We start from the raw sequence: 23,878 nt of genomic DNA, 5'->3' as shown, positions 1-23,878 counted from the left end.
GGGGCGCCACTGTCAATACCGGATCGCTGGTTCAGATTTTTGCCATGTTGGAAACCATATAGTTGAACGATGGTAGCGCCCCCCTGTCATTGAGTTTGGTGGGACAGTTCAGCGTGGGTCATCTATATTAATAATATTTTCTTGCAGCAGCATCCACTCTTTTTGGTGTAATGCCTGTGGTATAGATGACCCACGCTGAACTGTCCCATCAAACTCAATGACAGGGGGGCGCTACCATCGTTCAACTATATGGTTTCCAACTAGAGATGGGTTTCCACCCGGGTAAAAACCCACATGAGGGTAAAAACCCAATAAAAACCCGTTTCATTCCACCCGTGGGTGTTTACACCGGGTGAAAACAAATAATTTTATAATTATTTCAATTGGTATCTTTTCTTTATTTTTATCGAATTTTTCTCATTTAAGTTTATTGATTAATAAGTAATAAGTCAAATTTAACACTAATATGCATTTATATCGTGGCCAAATCGTAAAATTGATCACGTTATGATGATGTGACCAATTATTTTATAAAATGGTGTTATTTCAAGAATCGTTGAACCGATTTAGAAGAAATTTAGTAGGAACACAATAATTTGTGATCATGGCAAGGACATGGAGGGGGGGGATGCCAAACTCTCTCTTTGATGACATTACGATATAAAGTTACAAATAACAACACCAACTACAAAGTACTTCTGCTTAAAAACTTGAAATCGAACCGCCCTTCCGCCACTGTAACGCATTGTAACGTTTTTCAAGACCTCCTCTCCCCCCAGATTGCATTACGTAACACTAGAACGCCCCCTTAGCAACAAATACCACTTCTCACTTTAAAAAAACGCTATTTTTGTTTTCACCCACCAGAATGGGTGATAATGGGTAAAAACCGGGTTTTTACCCAAATCACCCAGTTTTAACCCAATCGGGTGAAATGAGTTTTTACCCACTACCCATCTCTATTTCCAACATGGCAAAAATCTGAACCAGCGATCCGGTATTGACGGTGGCGCCCCACTGTCAATGTCATCGACAGGACAGTCCAGTATTTTGGAACTATAATGCTAATGCTTTGAACGGCTTTCAATGTTAAAGCGCGAGCACATATTATTTAGGTATAATTTAACTCTAAAATCTAAAATAGAATAGAATCAAAATAAGGTGCAGTTTCACCATAACTTTTTACGCATTGCATTGTGCATTCGTTCCGAATCCGTGGAAAAACAGCCTAGTGAAGAATCGAAAGAAATCCATAGTCTAGGACATTACGTGATGCATTAAGTTAATTTCATATTAAATTATTTCAAATAACTCACACAAATTAGTTCTACCATTTTGGTTTTGTTTGTGGTAGTCATGAAGCTACAGATAAAAATGGAGGCCAGACTCCCAATACCTACTTGAAGCACAAACTAAGTATCAGTATCTCGCTCTCTGTGGGCAGACTTGCTCTTTCTAAATAAACAAAAAATATAAAATTGCTCAAATTCAATGAAACCAATGTAAAATCTTTATTTCTTGACATAGGTATCATTAAAAATGATAAGTGTAGTTACTGGTAAAACGTTTTAGGAAGAAATTACTGTAAAAAATGTGAAAAATGTTTACAATGATCCAATGTCGGAAATCACGAAATAAACACTTACGCGTGGAATCTTATGTCACTTCCAGGACAGCACGTACTACCGCAACCACGCACTACAAAATTTTGCACCAATTCTTGTGATAAAACAATGATTATTTCCTGTAAACAATCTCAAACGAAATTAACTGCTTATTAAACAAAATAGTAAACAACCGCCATGATGGGCCGGATTGGGCCGATGTTGCCACATGGTACCGATTACCCAGGAATTGTGATTGTAATTCCCTGATTCGCCAACACATTAAGCCTAAATGGCCGACAATTTTGTGATTTTTTATTTAACTAGGTAATCTTAGTTTCAAATATTAATTATTTATTTGTTTAACTTCTGATTTGGTTAGTGTATTGGCTATTTCGAAGAATTTACAAGGAGATTTAAATCAGAAGATAGCAATACTACAGTTCACACTAAAAAGAGAGGTAGGGCCGCAGAGAGCGAGATAGATATAAGTAGGTATTTGACTCAAGTTTTGTTCCAAACTCTGCCCTCCATTTTTATCTGTAGCTTCATGTGGTAGTAACCTTACCATTGTTTTATCCGACTGCGCCAGAAGAGGGTTATGTTTTTGTATTTATATTATAATTTTTAATGGCATTAATGGTAATTGCAAATCAATAATCAATCACACTAGTCTGCCATTTACAATAGTATTGTGTGGTGTAGTGGTTCGATAAGGATTATGTCAGAGGTCGCGGGTTCGATTTCTGCACAGTATGTAAGTACATAGAAACATTTTAGTGCATGAACTTTTTTTTTTTTTGTATGGGTGTTTCTATTATACTGTGTTTATATTAATGTAGATATTTGTTTACAAAAAAAGGTAATGCATTTTCTAATAAGTAAAACTTGTTTCTAACTGTTTTGGGACTAGAGGCGCAGTGTTAAATGTCTATGGATGTTTATTTATTTATTGAAGACACAAACATCAGCATAGTTCATTGAATTTCTGTATGTATTGGCGATTATTTCAGTACGTCAAGCCACCAACACAATGTTAAAGCTTGGTAACTTGTAGGTACTAAAGATGATTTCTAAATTATTTCATTATGACTGTAATTTGTATAATGCTAATTTTGTTTTAATGATACCTACTTAAACCTAGTTCCTTTTTATACTACTCACTCACGATACTACAGGGACAGGGCTAAGTAGGGATATAGTGTTATTTATGTATTTCAAGGATAAGTATATTTAATAAGAAGTGATTTTTGCCGACCCATCAGTTTACAACCAAACAAAACAAAGTTAGATAGAGAAGCTAGTTTAATAATAATACAGTCACGCGCGGCTGCGAACCCATGCTGGCCATTGTATATTATTAGAAGTTTTTTTTTGATAATTTTGGGGCCCATGGTCGGAGTCAACAAAAAAAGCTACCTGCCCCGAGCGTCGCAGGGGCTGCTTCGCTTGGGTCTCGTTTGTACACAAAGCTAACAGCTGTGCCGCAAGCATCATCAGTTGTTTGGTGTGTCGCGTTCATAGCAAGTTCTTTGTTTGTAACTGTGAATTTAACTCAAAAGTTATTTAATTAACTTTTGTATGATCTCGATCAACAACGTGTCTTTGGTACGTGCATACGCGAAACGGTGAAACGGAACCTTTGTGAATTTTGACGTTTGTTTGCTTCTCTCTCAATCGGTCGGTAAATATCTTCCAAGTATTTGCTTGTCGGAGGTTTTTGTGTAATAATTAGCGAAAATCTGCTCATATTGAAAATGTCTTGTTCTCGCAAGAGAACCTAATTTTCGATGGGTAAGATTCAAGTAGTTTTTGGTTGCAGTTAATCTGTAAAGATGGTTATTTTGAGGTGTTAGTCAAGTATCAGATTGAAATTGTGTATGTGAATTATATAGTTTCAAATGATTTCTTAACAGCCTACAGTGATGGAGTTCACTGAAATTCGCACAAACGAGGTGGAACCCATAAGAATAGATTTGTACGCCGATGATCGGAGCCGCACTCCAAGCCCAGCGCCCGTTCTTACTTCCAATGTATGTTGCGATCTGGAAGACTTAATATCTGAGGTAAGTGTTTGAAACGTATTCTATACATGTTTCTCTCTTGTTTAACGAGTTATATACTTGTTATTTTAACATACCACTGTGATAATGACTACATAATGATATAATAAGTACATAATTCATTTCACATTTTTTGCCAGAATAAGTGGGCATTCCATATCGTTAAAGCAATTAGCATAGCAATTAACATGATTAACATAATTTTTTGGAGCCTTTCAGTATTTCACACTTGCAAAATCATCATGAAGTGAATATGGATGACCAAACTTCAAAATAGTTGAATGTTTGATTTCCCAATTTAGTACTGGCTTAATCATTATTGGAAACACAGACAACAGCACATCAAGCTTAATACTGTAGCATCTTTTGTTATTGTAATATGTGCTATTTTGCAACTAAATGTAAAGTCCGCTATGCTGTTGACTGTACAGTTTTTAATTAGACAATGCTTAGTTGTGAAAAAAAATAAACACGTAATACCTACAAACAAAGTAAATAAGGTCAACATTACCCTTTGGTTCTTTCTTTTTTATTTTAGGCTATCTCAGAATCTTTAAGTAGCTCTCTTCGCATAAGTCGGAGTCAACTTATTAACCAGGAGCTTACAATCAGACCAGAGGCAAATATTGAGTCAAACGTTCCAGACGGCTTGGATCTTTTCAACATCATTTTTGAGGTTGAGAGTGACTCGGAAGCTAGGATGGGCGATATTGATGATGCTGCTCTCCTAAACAACCCAACTAAGGAACAGGTAAGAAAATATTATGTTATAACTTTTTCTTATCACAATAATTAAAAAAATATATCACTTCAAAACTGGAAGTGCCTCTTTCAGTATGCTTTGTTTGACTTCATGCTTTTATTGCAAATGATTCCCACATTTTATTACTGAATTCCATGATTAGAATGTAAAATGCTATATCAAATAATAAATAAAATTATATGGACGGGATAAATAAGATTAATTTAATGCAGGCTGCTACCAACCGTGCGATGTGGAAGTCATTGAGGGGAGGCCTATGTTTAGTAGTTCATAGACATCCTGAGGCTGAAATGATGATGATGATGATGATGATGAAATAAAAATAAATAGGTAAACCAGCTAAGGTAATTAGCTCAGCAGCTGTGAAATATTTGAACAATTTTATCTCCATTCTCCATTGTTCTGAGGTTCAATAATCTCTGTTTATTTAGTTGCACACTCCTTTTATTTCATTAGTAATGTAGGTCTTAAAATGAATCTCTCCTAGAAGTAACATTTTGTTCAAGAACTTTACATGCATTTATGTGTGCTTCTGGAACATACATGTGTGTTCATGAAGAAATTTTTAAGTTGAAAAACCTTAATTTTAGGCTTTTAGCACATCTAACAGTTACATTAATGCCAAATTATTGAACTTGTTTTTACTTATCATTATTGGCTTCGTTACTCTTAATTGCGTGAAGTTAATTGCGCTAATAGCATTGAAAGCTGCTTATCAGTTAAATTCTTCTATTTTATTGTTGGCAACCAATGCCATACTTTGAACCCATACAGTAGTATAAAAAATATTGTAACTCAAAAAAAAATAATCATCCAAAACATGCGTCAATAAGTGGGCATACACGTCATTACAAATTATTAATTTCAATCAAATAGTGTTTGCATTCAAATGAAGACAAACAAGTCTCATTATCTTTTTTTTTAATTAGAAAAGATCGTACATTAATTCCAATCTAATAAATTGTTTTATACAAAGTTATTTATTGTGTAGCTAGCTTTAGCCCGCGGCTTCGCCCGCGTGGTATTTTATCTGTCACAGAAAAACTTTATCGCGCGCGTCTGTTTCAAGAACCGAGACCACTCTCTATTAGAGATATGAGAAAGTTTTTTCCTATATCTCTAATAGAGAGTGGGAGTCCCGGGAAAGGATAGAGATTCTCTATAACAAATTTCATCAATATCGGTTCAGTGGTTTAGGCGTGAAAGCATAACCGACACATAGAATAATAATTTATTTTTCATCCTTTAACCTCTGTTATTATCTTTTCAATGTATAAATATGTATGTAAAATTACAAGTCTCAAAACAAAGAAAATAATCAGATAATGGCTACTTTACACTATGAGACTTGAAGCGAGTTGAACAAAGGTTCAGTATTGCTGACGCCACAAAATGGAGGGTGCACGCCGCAAGCGAGATAAGGGCATAGATAAAAACATCTTTTTTTAGACCTCACACTGTTCATTGGGACATGGATTTCGTACTAGCGGCAACAGTGTTAACTACCGCCGGTCATGTCGTCTCGTTCTATCTCAAAGAATCACCACTTGGTGAGAGCGAGAGCAAAAACGGAAATTTATATGGTTAACACTGACCGATAGTACCTACAGTTGTCCCAGGGCGCATTGTTAGGCTACGCAAAATATTTACGTACAGATTCGGTCAAACCTATGCGTGCTCGATGGCGATGGGCGGTCCTACTGATCTTACTAATCGCCATCGCATACGCAGCCTGCACGCGTTGGTTTGGCCGAACCTTTAATAACAAAACAGCTACAAATAAGTGACTTAAGCTGTTGAGTTGCATCATCTTACTTTGACTACTACATAACGATAACCGAACCGGTACTTTTTGTACGGAATTTGACAGATTTATGACGTTTGTTAAAGTTAAAGTATGATGGTGCAACTCAGCCACAATACCTGGGAAACGAAGTACATATAACTTGATGTTCCGTTTAATTAATCAAAACAGTATTCGATGTAACTTCGTTTGTTTGGATGGTTTCCCAAATACAAAACGAGACAAACTAGCATGAGTACTTTCGTGTGTCATTTGAATTTATTTGACCGTAAACCGTAGAACTGGGACACCAATTCCCGCGGCAAATTGGTCAACAGTCACGAGTCGGGGATTCGTTGTAACACTAACACCTCCGTGTTTGTTACAAATATTTTTTGAGAGTAATATTCTATTCCCACATAGAGTAAAATCACTTAATGACATAGGTATTTGATGCACGTTTGGTTAGAAGAACCCTCACTCTACTTAATTGTTTGTAAAGTGTAATAATGATTCTGTGCTTCAGAAAGCACGTTAACCACCATATAAATAAAGTTTTATTTGTGATCCCCAGTCGTTAAAATTTGTTAAATTTTGCTCAGCTGAATCTATTGCACGAAAGTAAATCGTCATCCGATCGACTTTGAATCTACGACAATCTTTAACAGACGGATTATTGAAGTCTGGGAAATGTAAATGATCCTTTAAATTCAACATTTAAATTCAAAAATTGAATATTAGAACGAGTTGATTCGTTCGGAGATCCGGTTAAGTCCCGGACTACGATAAAAATAGGGTTTTTCACCCAAAGTAATATAGCAACGGTTTGATAAATATTTGCGTTAATATCCCTTAAGTAAACACTAGTGCGATTCTAATCAAATCCCTGAAAAAAACACTCCCAAAATGATAAGTTTGCTCAATGAATCATTTATTCGCCGATTGCACGTGTACCGATTGTAGGTGGGTCTTACTTACCTAGGTACATTTTATAGAACCTAAAGACCTAGATAAGGTTTGTAAACGTTTCTCATATCGGTATGCGTATTCGATTGCCAGTAATAATTCGATTTAATTTCAAATGCATTTTAAACGTGGTTTATTCTTTTTACATTTAAAAAAAACGCGACAAGTTGTAAAACTGCCCTGTGGGTTTTACACACATGGTTTGTTACTATAATTTGCGTCAAATACGAGGGCTGCACTAAAAGTATCGGGAATGGAATATTTCCACTGTTCCAGTCATATTAAAATCTATTTAATTGCAAACTCCAGGGTTTTAAAAATCGTATACCATTTATTTATTTAAAAAAAGATTCTCGCTCGTATCACAAGGTCTTGTCAAACTTGTTTAAAGATGACCCACGCTGAACTGTCCCGCCAAACTCAATGACAGGGGGGCGCTACCATCGTTCAATTATATGGTTTCCAACATCGCAAAAATCGGAACTAGCGATCCGGTATTGACGGTGGCGCCCCACTGTCAATGTCATGCATAGGACAGTTCAGTATTTTGGAACTATAGTCGTTGAGAAAATGGAATTGACTCGAGAAAATTCAAGAGCGATGATTTATTATGACTTTTGAAGTGGTTTAACACAAAAACAGTGTGTTGACCAGATGATTTCTGCATTTGGTAATGAAGCCCCATCCAAAACCACAATTTATCGCTGGTTTCTTGAATTTCAACGTGGACGTGTCAAGCTCAGTGATGATCCCCGTCAAGGTCGTCCAAAAACTGCAGTCACCTAAGAAAACGTTGATGCTGTGCGTAAGCTGATTGAAGAAGATCGACATGTGATATACCGCGAAATTCAGGCAACTTTAGACATTGGCATGAGTCAAATACAAATAATCTTGCATGAACAATTAGGTGTAAAAAAGTTGTTTTCCCGATGGATACCGCATTCGCTCTGTGAAGAGCAAAAAGCGGCTCGCGTTACTTGGTGCGTCAGAACTCTCGGGAGATTACATGCAGGATCCTCAAATGCTGTATACAACATCGTATCAGGTGACGAATCATGGATATACGCGTACGAACCCGAAACAAAAAACCAGTCACGAGTTTGGGTGTTCGAAAATGAATTAAAGCCAACAAAAATTGTTCGTTCACGGAGTGTTGCAAAAAAAATGGTGGCCACGTTTGTCTCCAAAACCGGCCATGTTGCGACTATTCCTCTTGGGGGACAAAGAACGGTTAATGCAGATTAGTATGCTAGCATTTGTTTGCCACAGGTCGTTTCTGAACTCCGTAAAGAGAACTGCAACCGCCGCATCATCCTCCATCACGACAATGCGAGTTCTCACACCGCGCACTGAACAAAAGAGTTTTTAGAGCAAGAAAACATAGAATTATTAGTCCATCCGCCGTACAGCCCCGACCTAAGCCCTAATGATTTCTATACTTTCCCTAAAATAAGGAATAAATTGCGTGGTCAGAGATTTTCATCACCTGAAGAAGCTGTGGAAGCCTACAAAACGGCCATTTTGGAGACCCAAACTTCCGAATGCAATGGTTGCTTCAATGATTGGTTTCGTGTATGGAAAAATGTGTCAAATTTCGCGGAGAATACTTTAAAAAGCAATAAATACATTTTTAAATAGTAATGTTGTTTCACTTCCTTGATTCCCGAAATTTTCAGTGCCGCCCTCGTAGCAACAATGTCCAATTTTATTTAAACTGCTGCACTTCGAATATTCCTAATGACTATGATTGCGGTGACTAATTACTTATTATATCATTTCATCGTTAAAGTTTACTTAATACTCAATGTTGAAAGACTTGTTCTTGAAACGTTAATTAGCATTGATTAATTTTGTGCACTGATTTTGACGTGCGCAAGATGTCTCAATTTGAGGAAATAAATCTCAGTATATTGAGAATCGGTCAGTATTTTTGACTCGGTCAGCTTTTTTGCAAAAAAATTTGCTTCTGATGAGCTGACGCTGTACATTCTTTACAGAAAACCTTAATAGGAGCGCGCTGCGATGAGCTTTTATCGGGCCATTTTATCGACTTGACATGATATCCTCCTATGTTCTTCTGATTAATTTGGTTGCGGATCCAATGACAGTTTAACTTTCCCCCGGGACAAACTTGACCTTCATTGGTTGGGTTTTTATGGCGGTCAAGCTGTAGATCCTGGCTACACAGGAGTTGCAGTGGTGGGAATAGTCCCGTTTTGACATGATAAGCCCATACTTTTGTCGTCTAAAGTCATCGATAAGATTTTATCACAGCGCCTCCTAGCCCGGCTGGTTTATGACATAATATCCATCCAAATCTATCAATCATCCCTCCCTTCACCATCACTGTATCGACACCGTTACAAATCTAAAACCGGTTCTGACCCCCGCATAGAAGTTTCGAAAATCACACAAAAAACGCAATCTTTCTTTTTCTACTAAACTTACGTGTACCGCCCCAATGGGTCGTGTCGTGTCGCCCTAATTGCCGTCTACGGGCTAGCCGATAACTGCGTTTATTGCCTGTAAAAATAATTGTAGTGTTGTTCATTGCGTAACGCCTCCAATCTGCGCTGGAAGAATGTCGGGTGCGTGTGAGGTACAAACGGCAGTTAACAACTTTCTGTTTCATCGTGCATTTATCATAGAGTAGAGCTCTTAGTGCAGGGGTAGCGATAAATGGCTGAACTGTTTTTTGTAATGTGCGGGTTGTAACGACTGAGGTAATAATTCTGCCCTACTAGACTACTATTGTTAATGCTAATGGCTACGCTTTTTTGATGCCAAACTTCATGTTTCGCCAGGTTTCTTTGCCCATAGCTAATTCACACCATGACAGCTCAACGTCCCTTCCCTCTTTTATTTCTCTTATCTTTTAGACTCCCCGCAGACTAGAGACTTTTGGTCTGCCGGTAGTTGGGCTCGATTGTAATGTATGAAGAATCGGCCGATACCAATGTGCGCACTTCCATACTTGTTCATACTGATTAACAGCCCGACCCAACTATCGGCCGACAAAAAGTCTGAAGTCTGCGGCTAGGCTTATGTGAAATTGTGAACCATGTTGATTCAAGTTAACAATGTTGCAACGAAACTAGGATTAAAACCTACTACGTAAATTGATTTTACCCTACACGGCACGGGCCTCATCAATCGGGATTCGAACGTTAAAACGTGATAAAATGTGCAAACACTGCTTTATGATCCGCAACTCGCATATTGCCCGATTTCCCTCCAAAGTGCGCAAAAAACTTCCTTATCGGATTATCCCAGGTTTACCGAAGCCTGCAATATGCTGTTCAAACAAAACGTGACAACATAATGTCATATTGAATCCCAGACCTCCAGGTGAGAGTTAGAACCGTTTATTACAAAGGATATTGCTTATCCGCAAGAGCAAAACGAAATCCACAATTTGAAGAAGTTTACAGCTGCGAACTTCATGTTTTAAATTAAGTTTACCCATAAATGTTGCTACGTTAATTATTGGTGTTGTTGTAATAGCAGCCCATCTATACCTGACTACGGAGGTACAATGCAAAGGACTGGTGAAAAAAAAGGATTCCATAACAAAGAAATATTACAAGTTTTTGTTTCGGTTACTTTAGTACTTTAGTCCATTATATAAGTTCCTATAGTGTTACGGATAAGGTTAAGGTGCCCTTTTGTTTTTAAATGTCTTAGGGGAAATATACCTGTATTTTCACCAAAACTGTTTATTGTGTTATTCCCTGTTGTAGTACTGTCTGGAATCGTAGACGGCTCATGTCCTCGAAATTCTACAAATTCTCTGTAGCTCAGTGACTTAATCCATCAAGATGACAGAAAAATAAAATATTTAAGCACCCTGTATCAGTTCGTATACCTTCTCACTCAAGTATTAAAGTGATTTAAGTCGCCAGTCGAGCAATTGCCTTGGATTCATGAACATGAATTATTCAGTGGAGTTCACGATCTACTTGAGATTAAAATAGAGTTTGACATGTTAATGGCTTCATAACAAAATAGGTCTGGGAAGGAAATATTGACGAAAATGCTTTTTAAACTATTACAAAAAGTAGAGGTCACATCGGTTTCTTTACTGTTCTATTAATAAGATTCGTTTTGTATGATTAAGGTTGGAACTAGTACGTAACTTTTGACCCAGTTTTAATCTAACATAATGTAATAAGAGGCCATCCATAAAGTACGTCACACGAATTTCATGATTTTTTGACCCCCCCTCCGTCCTTGTCACAGGTGGTCACATTTCTGAGACCCCCCCCCTCCCTAGTGTGACGTCACATGTTTTGCATTTTCACACTGAAAAATTATTAAATTAAAATCCGAAATTAGTTTTATTTCCATTTAAATTAAGTAATTTTTTTTATGAAATCAACATTATATCAAATATTTAAAACAATTGAAATGTGATGTCACGAAACTTAGGACCCCTCCCACCCCTTGTCACACCATGTCACACTTTGTCAACCCCCTCCCCCCCTCTTTACGTGTGACGTACTTTATGGATGACCCCTAAGGCGGTTTAGTGCATTCGGTGCAAACCGAGTTTGTTGGGTGTGACGCTAGTCCTCTGCACTTTACGAATGTTCTTCGGTGAGCTTATCTTTATAACGAGTCAAAATAATATGTTTACTAGCTGTGCCCGCGTCTTCGTACCGGTGAAAATATTTTGAATAATAAATATTTCCCATTTTTGCAACATTTTTCTTTACTGCTCCGTCTCTATCGGCTTTAGGGTGATGTTATATAGCCAGCCTTCCCCGATAAGATTATTATTAGTATAGATAAATTAAATACCCACTTCGCTGAATTGTGTACCCTACATAAATATTTTTCGCTTTGCTTGTCAATACCTCCATGCCCTCTGATCTGAGGACATTAGCCTGTATGTTCTTGAAACCCTTTAGGGTATTTCCCTTCCGTATGATAAATAACTAACTTGTGGCTATACTGATAATCCATATTTTAAGAATGTCGTAAAAATACCTTATCTTTACACGCTAACTTTATCTTTTCGGTGAATATGGTGTTGATAACGTTATGATTTTATTGCTATCTTTTGCCCCTGATTTCGCCCACCTATTTCGTAGGAAATCTTTTAAAATTAAAAATAAATGTTGTATTTAGTGACACGTGTTTAATTTTCTTCATTTAAAAAGGTACCAAAGTTCATCAAAATTAATAATTATAGTGATTAAAGCATGAAAAAAAAACGTAAGAAAAAGAAACTTTCTCGTTCGTAATGAATGTAGGCGTTTTTGTTTTCACTCAAAAAAGGTAATACCTCGTTTAATAACAGTTTAGATGTGCGTTTTTCTTTTTCATCAGAAAAGTTCGAATTTGTTTTTGCTGTTGGGTAAAAAAACAGATGCATTCGGCAGCTGCTGTGTTGCGGACCGTGTCGATCGCTCAGCCACTCCACTTGACTGCACCGGTGATCAAATGTGTGGGCCTTTGTATGTTTTGTCCGCGATTCTTTATTGCACTTCGTTACACGCGTCACTGGCGTGTATATTTTACACACGCCCAGTGTGTTACAAGTCTTACGTCGTGAACTGTAAGCGATATGTCATTGGGTTGTTTTGGTTTGAAGCTATTGTATTGGTCATTCGTCTGGACACCACCGGTCGTGGTTCGTGTTGTCATGATGGTTCCGAAGCGACCAGTCAAAACAAAACCATATTAAAACAGAAGGTGGAACTAAAAATAAGTTGACGTTTATTTTATTTTGGTGCAGGTATGAGTGTAAAAAGTGTAAGTGTCGATAGTGCGCCAATTGGCAGTGTATCGTTTGATATTAGAAAAATATTAATATTAGTTCTAAATATAAGTAAGATGACCCAAAGGGTCAGATAGTGTATCAGTGCATTGGTTAAAGTGATAAAGGGCCTGTTTACTTATCGGCTCGTACCGTGCTTGAGCTTGGAGAACACACAATAGATAACAATGACAACGTTCCCCGTAAAAGGGAAGGTAATTAAAAAACATTTAAAATAAAATTAGAAATATTAAGTTACATATTTAGCTTCACTGAAAGGATTAAGCCTTTATAGGGCTCTGGCAAATATACCTAATTTTTTAAACATACTGTGGACTATAAAGGGTTAACTGGAACATTTCATAGAGAATAAACGCATTTACACATCCCTTTAGGATGGCAGAGAGAATAGGGATAGAATGTTCATTTTACGAATAAGACTGGTACAGCTTCAGTCATTTTTATTTATGATCATCATCATTTCAGTCATAGCCTCCCCCAATCATTTCCAGATTCACCGGTTTTTTAATTATTTTATTCACAAGTAATAAATGTAGTTGACTGACCAAAATACAGCCCATGTAGGTTCATAAGTTTAATTTTGCAGGTTACGCGGTCCGTTATAGGTATTTTGCCCTCAAGATTTTATGCTGCATTTTGTGGTCTAGACAAGATACTCGCATGTCTCTTAATAATGTAACGATAATATACAGGTTAACGTAAGGTCAGATACGACATTTAAAAACAAATTGCATTCAGTTCGATAAATATAAATTAAATTGAGATTGATAAATTTATCAAAACGATCTCAATTTAATTATGTAGATATCAATCCTTTCCTTTTGTTTGTGAATTTGTCAGCTTAAAATCAGCTGTGTTTTTGTATAAAGTTAATGTATGACATAACATTTAACATACATATCAATAATATGAAGAGGATAACCGGCTTCTGTGGGTGTCTGAGTCATAGGAATATCACATTGTGCCGTTTATAGCGTTCGACACTTAACTTGTCCTTTATTGACACTGGATGGGTTAGGACGTGTCGTATTTGATTGAATATTTTTTTGTAAAATTTTGATTTGGACGTGTAATTTTTTAAAAGTTATAATTTCCGTGTTGTATTTGTACGTTGAGTGATTGTGAATTGTGGACGAAATGACGCATGGAATATTATTTAAGGTAAATAAAATATCACATCAAAGATGGTGACAATAATTTAATAGTTGGAAATGGTAACAATAATAGTGTAATTGTAATTTTCTTTGAAAAAGGAAATGCGTTTATTCCTATCTTAGACATTCCCAGAAAATATTTTCCAGGTGATTAATCAGAAATAAATACATAATAATATTATTGTAGGAAGAAAAGTAAATATCACAGAACTTTATTTTCCTTTAGTCATAAAAACTTACTCACTTTCAATTAAAAGATGATTTTCATTATCAACCTATTGTAGCAGTCTACCACTGGACATAAAAATAGGCATTATTGACTAGTCTGCCCATTAAGCAACAGTATTTTATTTAAATCGGAGTTACCTAACTCCCTAGGACGTTTTTTGTTTTTACAAAAATGTGTTTCCATATCTTTAAGAGCTTCTTTGCCATCTATGAGTTATTTTTATAGAGTATGGTTTTAGAGCGTGTTCTCTATTATGGTCAGACTTAAGTTGTAGCGTAGACACGGATCCATTCAAGACCAATTTTGCCCTGAGGAATTAACCTATCGCCTGCACAGCTCTCATGTCATATAATTTGAATGCAAGCCTATTTAATTATTTATACTCCCCGCAAGTGCATTCAATAAAATCCACAATAATACAATCAATACTTATTTATTTTATCAGGATATTTAGATTCCGTGAAATCGATTTTCATTGCACGCAGTTATTTCAGAACTTAGTGTAGACAGCGACCTTGTTTTATATGAATTCAGTTCAAACGTTCAATTTCAAAATTAGATAAGTGTATAATATACGTTACTTGCTGTAATGAAAACCGAAAACTGGAAAGTTAAATTGATTACAACTTCTACCGTGTACCATTTATTATAAGACCTGTTTTTCAAATTATTATTCGCATAATATTTTTTCGATTGGGTTCCGATACTGCTCTAATTCATTTAAATTATTGATAAAGAGACAATTTGTCGTCGTGTTTGTGATTCCATTTGTAGCATTGGTAGGTCGTTGACTGAGGTCTGACATTTCAAAAGCTAGGACAGAATATCAACCCTTCGAATTCGCCGACATTCTGGGGTTAGTGAACTAAGGTCAGCCATCGGCGTCGGCTGTGCAAGCCTTTGGAAGGCAACGGAAAGTGAAAATATCAGTCATTCCAAAACAAAGTTTTTTTTTTACTTCTCTGTGGCCAGTGCGTGTCAATATCATAATCATTCCAGAAGTTAAACAAACTTTTTACTTTTCTGTGGCCAGTGTGTGTTTAAAAATAGGTAAAATACGTCAATGTTTCGTGTTTGATGCTTCAGCGAGATATAACAAAACCAATTTGATACAACGTAAGGGTTTCGTTAGGAATGTAATGCGGCGTGTAATTGTGTGTGTATACTTGCGCTATGCCTAATAAATACTTGCCTACTTTACCACATGTATGGTTATTAGTTTCTGTTAATGGTTGTACGGCTAGCAACACAGCTAGTTTATAACTGGTTGCGTTTTCTCTGTTTATGTTGTTGTTGGTTTTAGCTGTACGTACACCGTAATGTTTTTAGTTTATGCGTTGAAAAAGTATTACAATTACAAAGACATTTTACCTTGTCGTTGCTGGAATCTAAAATGCCTATCCTCATAATTTATTATTCTGCAATTCTTTTAATTCCGATTGGGTTTTCCGTTTGATTTATAGGAAAGTCGATTATTATAAAAGTAATATTAAATACTCGGGGATTTGTTCTCTGGCACCTAATATTCATGATCAAAGTGTACTGTTTAACAACACTTCAATATTTTCTTCTTTTTTTGTTTTTGTGTCTTTGCATCTGAAACAATACCCGTGGTAGGGCCACGAAATGCGCGTTTACCAAAACCTTCCTTATTCCAGGACTCCTGCCGCCTGGTCGGCGGATCCAAGTTCTACGAGGTGATGGACGGCTCTGCGTCGGCGGACGCGTCCACTCCCTCGCCGACTGAGAAGCACGACCACATGAAGCCGATCGAGAGCGATGACGAAGGTATACGCATATGTACGTCGATGATTCTTTGGGGGCTTTTATTAGCGGTAAAGCTCTTGATCCTGGCTACATAGGATTTGCATTTGCAGCGGTGGGAACGAGAAGTGGGAATAGCCTTGTTTGATTATCTCATTTACTTGACCTTCATTGGTTGGGTTTTTGTGGCGGTCTAGCAGTAGACCCTGGCTACTCAGGAGTTGCAGTGGTTCCCACCACGAGAGGTGGGAATAGTCCCGTATCTCATTTAATGGCCATTTTGGCGCCGAACATTCCAGGTTAGAAAAACGCTATCTAGAATAAGTTCGTGAGATCAGATTTAGGTTCATTATTTAACTGTATCTAAAGTTACCTCGAATAGAAGGATAACCCTTCTAGATCGCGAATTTTCCCTTGTAGCTTTATGTAAATAAGAAAATAAAGTGTACCTAACTATGAAAATCAAATGAATATTTTTGCGATTCCAATTTCCATACACTAATAATTTTTATTGAAAAGTCACGTAGCGCGAACGTTGCGCCTCTCTCACTTTGGTTGGTCGGTTACCTACTTGAAAAATTAATGCATAAAATTGTGCTCAATCAATGCTTGACAAATCTTATCACTATAATCTAATTCGAGTAACCTGAATTTGCTTAGCGTTGTGTTTGTATTATGATAATTTACTACCCGAAATGAGTTAACAGTGATGTAATCGATGTTATTGTTTATTAAATGAGTAATAACATCAGATTCAGTTTGTAGTAAACATAATATAGGTAATTGTTTTGATTGTCTGAAATTGCGTTAATAGGTAATTGACATTCACGCACCTCGGTTTGACGAAATTAATATTGTTTTGAAATTAGTTAACAGCTTGTACAGCTTTTTAGGCAATGTGTAGACTGTAGTCTTATTATGTTGTTAACTGTACTTGACCTAATATACAGGTTGCCGAAACTCAAATATTTGAATTAATTTAAACAGGTTTTAACGCGATACGCGGGTAGAAACTCAAATAATTATACATTTTCTCGAAAGAGTTTTCACTTGTTTTTAAATAAGTACACACAGCTAATGCTTCTAGAACCATAATATAATAATCCTAAAAATTAACGTCCGTCGTGATACAAATTTTTGTCCTCACTCCTCACCATCTTAATGGCGCAAGTACACTATGCGGGAAATTGACCGACCCGAAGTATGGGCGACGTACTGCGAAACTGACCCAAGTGCGTGTTTACATTACGTCTCGATCAATTTCCCGCATAGTATATTTGTGCCATAATATTGACCTCTGGATCTACTAACAAACTTTCTTCTTCCAGTGTCAGATGTGGACCAAGAGTGCACGGTGTTTAGCGGTGTCAGCTACCTGGGCGCTCAGAACATCTCCGACCCCAAGTCTGAGAGTGACATTCAGCGTATTATGAAAGAGCTCAGCTCTATGCCCGAGAGCCGGGACGGCATCGCCGTGTCGATATCGATACCCGTCTGCTCGCAGGGACTTGTGGTGTGAGTAGTTTATGTGTAGTTCAGTGGACGATAGTAGCCTAAGAACATCTCCGACCCGAAGTCTGAGAGTGACATTCAGCGCATCATGAAGGAGCTCAGCTCTATGACCGAGAGCCGGGACGGCATCGCCGTGTCGATATCGATACCCGTCTGCTCGCAGGGACTTGTGGTGTGAGTAGTTTATGTGTAGTTCAGTGGACGATAGTAGCCTAAGAACATCTCCGACCCGAAGTCTGAGAGTGACATTCAGCGCATTATGAAGGAGCTCAGCTCTATGCCCGAGAGCCGGGACGGCATCGCCGTGTCGATATCGATGCCCGTCTGCTCCCAGAGACTTGTGGTGTGAGTAGTTTACATGTGTAGTTAATTAGACGATAGTAACCTAAGAACATCGCCGACCCCAAGTCTGAGAGTGACATTCAGCGCATTATGAAGGAGCTCAGCTCTATGCCCGAGAGCCGGGACGGCATCGCCGTGTCGATATCGATACCCGCCTGCTCCCAGGGACTTGTGGTGTGAGTACTTTTTATTAGATATTTGGCACAAATTGCCTGGTGGTCCACGGTGGCCAAGGATTTAGAGCTTGCCCAAACAAATGTTTCGACGATCCCGGATAGAATGTCCTGTCCTGTCCCGCCGCAAAACGTTGAGAGCCGAGCGAGGAAATGGCTAGGACGAAGAAGAAGTGTATTCCAAATCCTTCATTTGCCTCTGGCAAACTGGAGAGAGTCAAGCTCCTGCAGTGGAGACAAAATGACCTGATGATAATGACACCAACAACGTATAATCCCCATATACAATTTATTATAAGGATCATTACCTTCCTACTCTGAAAATTAGTTTTTAATTGGCAGCCAATTTCGATTTTTATTACTGACTTTTCTTTAATCACTAAATAGCTAGTCAATTAAGTTACATTTCTACTTCTTTTATCTACAACTGTCGTATTTTTCACAGCCTCTACCAAGCGGACTCCAACAGCGTGATGACCCGTTACGCCGTGAACCGCATATCGTTCTACGCTCGCGGCGCGACCGGCTCGCCCGTCGCCTCTTGCTTCGCCTTCACCTGGTCTCACGGCGAGACCAAGGAGTCAGCCGTGTATCGCTGCCATGTATTCCGTTGCCACATCGCTGAGGCCGTCAACCAAGTGTCAAGTAAGTCATTAACAACACTAATATACAGCTGAAGGCTGTTTTACAGCATTTTAAAAGCGATCAGCTCGCCCGTCGCCTCTTGCTTCGCCTTCACCTGGTCTCACGGCGAGACCAAGGAGTCTGCCGTCTATCGCTGCCACGTGTTCCGTTGCCACATCGCTGAGGCCGTCAACCAGGTGTCAAGTAAGTCATAAACAACACTAATATACAGCTGAAGGCTGGTTAGAAGTAAACAGCTTGCCCGTCGCCTCTTGCTTCGCCTTCACCTGGTCTCACGGCGAGACCAAGGAGTCTGCCGTGTATCGTTGCCATGTGTTCCGTTGCCACATCGCTGAGGCCGTCAACCAAGTGTCAAGTAAGTCATAAACAACACTAATATACAGCTGAAGGCTGGTTAGAAGTAAACAGCTCGCCCGTCGCGTCTTGTTTCGTCTTTACGTAGTCTCACGGCTAGACAAAGGAGTATGCCGATTATCCCTGCTCTAGACAAATTATAATACTAAATCGATTCGCTCCGTGAATCCATTTTGAAATTAAAACTGTCACCAATGCTATTTTGTCTATAGGGCCCATAAACTATAGATCAATTTATTGTTCATTATTATTGGTAATTAATTAATTAATTATTTACACTTTTACACAGCTACTAGTCAAGGAAGATACAGATCAAACGACCCGCTCGATACAATGGGCACTCATAAATTGTGATAAAAACGTATTTTTTTTTCAAATTAGCTTAATTAATACTTGCTAAAGTAGTTAACTACAAAGTTGATGGAACAATTTAAAATATTATAAAGTTGAATGATTTATTTACTACAATGTAAACTATAATGATTTTCATTCATAGAACAAACTACAAAGCCATCATTAATAAAATTGGGTCCCCAAGTCTGTTGGACGTGACCTGGTAACTTAGCGCTACGTCAACAGTGCACCTTCTTGCACACAAATGATGTCATATCAATCAACTCTATGTATTCTGACATAAGGTACAAAGTCGCGCAGGGTTCGTAAAGCCCTTGACTGTACATTTATGATGATGGTAAAGACACGCAGTTAGAGCTCATGATTTGCCTAAATTGATTCATCAAACTGTCAATGCAGATGTTTGCGCGTTCATTTATAACAATTCATTGCGCGTGAGCAATTAACGTTTAGTCGAAGTCTATTGTGAGGTTTAGGTGGTTTGTTTTGTGGTATAAGTGTGTTATTAGTGCGTTCATAACAATAAAATTATATCACAGTGACCAATTAAATTATACTGCATGTAGTTACGTGATCTTGAGTGAGAGGTTATTATAGATTATTTTATTTATTGAGATAAAAATATTATGTCTACTCGTAAAATTATCAGCTGAAATGAGATATCGCGTAAATTAGTATTCCATTGTATTTAATTATCTGAGATCCTTCTAATTGTCTAACTTTGTATCTATTTAATTCTGTTCAATCATCATTAACATAGTTTTGTATTGTTTTTGATGATAACGACATACCATATTGAATTACTGCATCCTTATTCTGATTTGGGCGTTGTGTATTCTGATGGTTTTATTGTTTTAATTTCAAAATAATTTCAGAAAACTCCTTACATTTATAAATATGTAATTGCATGTTGGTATTATAGAGATAAATCTAGGCATAACATTATCTTGATCTAGATAATGATGACGAACCATTTTCTTATCTTGCGATAAAATCAACTGTAGGCTGTTATTGTTTGTCAAGTAAAACCTTCATCATTATATTCGACAATATTGTAGTCCTGTCACATATAATATTCATCAGACTCAAGTTTTGATTACTATAAACCTTCATTGACATTAGTCACATTGACCTGACTGTTCCGAATGTATCGATTTATTTCAATTTTGTGTCCACTCTCAAATGCCATAGTTCGACCGGCACGCGGCACCGCGCGGCGAGTAATTATTTCTCCGAATAAGCCCGCCGCTTGAAACCTTATCGGACTGATTGGTTTGTTTGTGTTTTTACTTTAAAATGTTGGGCTTATTTATCTTCATAGTGATTTAACTGTTGTATTTAGTAGCTTCGTGACAGTCTGTTTTGGTTATTTCAAGTCAGTGCATTAAATATTGTGTAAAATACATTTAATGGTTATTTTGTGTTTTTGGTGTGCCTAGTAATTGTTGTATGTGATATTAAATAGAAGTGTGTTTATGACCGGTCTATATTATCAATTAGTAGTGCATAAGGTACGTTTTTGTTACTAAAATTTGTCCGTTAAACCGGTGTCAGTTTTCCGTGGTGTTTAAAAAGTATAATATCTGTCTCAATTTCATAGTCTAGAAAGATGATAATACTATCGCTTTTCGTACGAGTCGTTCTACTTGGATTTAACCTTAATTCGTTATGTATAATTTCCCAGAGTTTAGTTCTAAATTCTATGAATGGCGTGTACCCCTGACTTCCTAGTGGTCCGAAGTGTGCCAAGGACGAAAATGACTACTTTTTGCAATCGCGATTGTTAAATCGCTCAGTATACGCCCACCTATATGCCGTGACATTATGTCCTTTTATACGGATAGATATTTTGCTATTATCATAACGCAATATTGATGAATAATAATAATGAATAGCATTTGCACAAAGCAATAAACTTTAAAATACTGCCTCATCAGCTGCAGTTGTTTATCTTTTTTTTTGTCAACAGGTTGCTTCGCCAAAGCGTTCGAGCGTATCCCTCGTTCGATGGCTTCGTCCCTGGTCGGCGAGCTGAGCGCGGCTCCGTCTATGACTGGCTCGCTTACCGAAGCCCTGGGGGCTCCAGCGCCGCCGATGCAGCTGATGCATGTACTAGAATGCACGGTGGACATCAAGGAGACTGACGCTAAGGTGTGTATACCATCACTATCATCAGTGACATACTAATGACGTCTTCTTCGCTAGACGGCGAGCGAAGTTGATGATACGATAGACACTACAGAGAAGGGCAGCTGAGATCTGCGTACAGCTGTGCCAGAATTTTTGGTATTTTTTAATTAAGTAAGTACATGATATTGCTGGAGCATTAACTCAGATTAAAATGTTGCTTTTTAATTGTAATATTTTTTGATGCTGTATGTATTTGACAGAACTTTATTCAGAACAGGCCATTACACATGGTTGTTATACACCAAACCTATAATATATAATCTAGTCACTCAGCTAGGTATAACACTCATCTGAACAACAGGTATACAGTTGGGAGAAGGTTGTGACAGAGCTTCGCAATGACGTCACCCGAGCGAAACGGCGTTACGACTACGAGCGACAGAAAGAGAAGCGAAATAATGACAAGGAGCAAGCGCTCCGGGCAGATTATAAGCAGAAACGGTCCATGCTCCGTAAAGTCTCCACTTTTACATATAGGGACTATGTCATGAAAAAGCAGGTACGGTGGGCCAAGTAAAGGATTACCATTATTAAGTGGTCCGTGCATCAAAATGCGTGCGTGCATGCATTAAAGTTAAGGCGAAGCTTGGATTTTGATCGTCATAACTTGTAATTGACATTTTCTGCTCTGTTTGTCTATGATACTTGTCAAGCATGCGAAAATATTTGTCGATATGGCGAGGTTATCATAGGGTGGTAAACCAATCATTTGGCCAACCGTACCTGATTTGGAGATGGAATGCTAAGGTTTAACGGTGCCAAAATACCGCCTAAAGATCCTGATTCGTTTATTTTTAAGCATGAGACGCATTTATGCTGCATATACTGCATTGATTTAGGTAGTTGGTCGTGGGGCTTTCACTGCTTATTAAATGTAATTAATCTTTATGCAAATTATTTCACAGGGCACATTTAGTCACGTGCCGAAAGAGAAGCTCGGATTCAAACTGCGCGGGGGCATAGACAAACAAGTGACGATCAACGTGCGCCAGGTTACGAACAACGTGCAGCCAGAATCTGATGATCCGCAGGTACAATATCGATCTTATTTTGATTGTGATAGGAATCAATTTCGTGCAGTGATAATAATAAACATTTTTATTGCAGTCTTGCACGGGCGGTCTGTACATTGAACGATGCTTTGGGATATTGCTTGCTCCCGGGCGAAGCGTGAAACATGCCGATATGAGGCTGCTCGAGATGGTAAGTCTTTTATGATATTTAAAACGATCAATTGGTAGTAAGACACCAGTATCGTTGATTCATAATACAATAAAAAAAAAATCTCTAAGCAAGTAGGTATAGCGTGTAGTAGACAACAATCTATCCATCCCTCCACATATTATAACTAAACTAGCACGTGACACCGGATATAGATGGGCCTAAGGGCACCTCCCCACGGCGACTTTTTACGCGCGTTAGTCGCATTTGCAACGCACTACAGAATAGATGCCAACGCGCTACTAACGCGCTACAACAGCGCTACGAAAAAGTCGCCGTGGGTAAGGGCCCTAAGACATCGAACAAGCCTAATATGACCGGAGCTAGATGACCTTTGGTGTCAGTATGACATGCTTATTTTGGGTTACCCAGTCTAAGTAAAAGTAATATTCTTAATTTAGTAATTATATAAGTACTAGCGGCCGCCCGCGACTTCGTTTTACCTCCTTAGGGTGGAGTTTTGTAAAATCTGTTCTTAGTGAGCACCTACGTTCTAAAAGGAACCCCATGCAAAATTTGAGACTCCTAGCACTTGTAGTTTCTGAGATTCTTGATGAGTGAGTGAGTTAGTCAGTCAATCAGTCAGTGACCTTTCCCTTTTATAAATATAGATATTCTTAATTTAGTATTTATATAAGTATGATTCCTGATATATCCATAGTACTAAATATTTCGCCTTTCGTAGGTGAGCGGCTCAGCCGGCGGGTATACTTGCTCGGTTTGCGCCCTATGGAACGCGGGCGAGTCCGCCCTAGCGGCTTTCAACGTGGCCAGCGGAGACGGAGCCCCCGCTTACATGTCCCTGGCTCTCGACCTGGTCATTAACTACATCCCTGAACCGCTACGGTAAGTTTCAATACGTTTAAAACATAGAGATATTGAGATATGCCAACTAATACGCTGAGTTAGAAACTCACACACACAAAGTAATCAAAATAAAAACAATACGTCACGAAGAGTATTTGTCATGCACACATCG

The 23,878-nt window shown here is 38.0% G+C and overlaps 1 protein-coding gene across 1 annotated transcript in view; it reads left to right on the top strand.

Moving 5' to 3' along the window:
* The first annotated feature begins 3,266 nt into the window (after nt 1-3,266).
* The window catches only part of LOC135080192 (rab GTPase-activating protein 1-like), a 38,466-nt gene continuing 17,854 nt past the window's right edge, over nt 3,267-23,878 (top strand). Inside the window, exons 1-10 of the mRNA XM_063974877.1 lie at nt 3,267-3,398; nt 3,521-3,670; nt 4,206-4,418; nt 16,003-16,132; nt 17,437-17,623; nt 18,581-18,780; nt 21,458-21,639; nt 22,584-22,709; nt 22,786-22,881; nt 23,585-23,745. Of these exons, the coding sequence (XP_063830947.1) occupies nt 3,530-3,670; nt 4,206-4,418; nt 16,003-16,132; nt 17,437-17,623; nt 18,581-18,780; nt 21,458-21,639; nt 22,584-22,709; nt 22,786-22,881; nt 23,585-23,745 (1,436 nt within the window). The 5' untranslated portion in view covers nt 3,267-3,398; nt 3,521-3,529. The remainder of the gene's footprint in view (nt 3,399-3,520; nt 3,671-4,205; nt 4,419-16,002; nt 16,133-17,436; nt 17,624-18,580; nt 18,781-21,457; nt 21,640-22,583; nt 22,710-22,785; nt 22,882-23,584; nt 23,746-23,878) is intronic.

The sequence above is a fragment of the Ostrinia nubilalis genome, chromosome 2 (assembly GCF_963855985.1).
Source record: "Ostrinia nubilalis chromosome 2, ilOstNubi1.1, whole genome shotgun sequence".
Classification (NCBI taxonomy): Eukaryota; Metazoa; Arthropoda; class Insecta; order Lepidoptera; family Crambidae; genus Ostrinia; species Ostrinia nubilalis.
The sequence above is the reverse complement of the archived record's forward strand: the minus strand, read 5'-3'. Positions and strand labels throughout refer to the sequence as shown.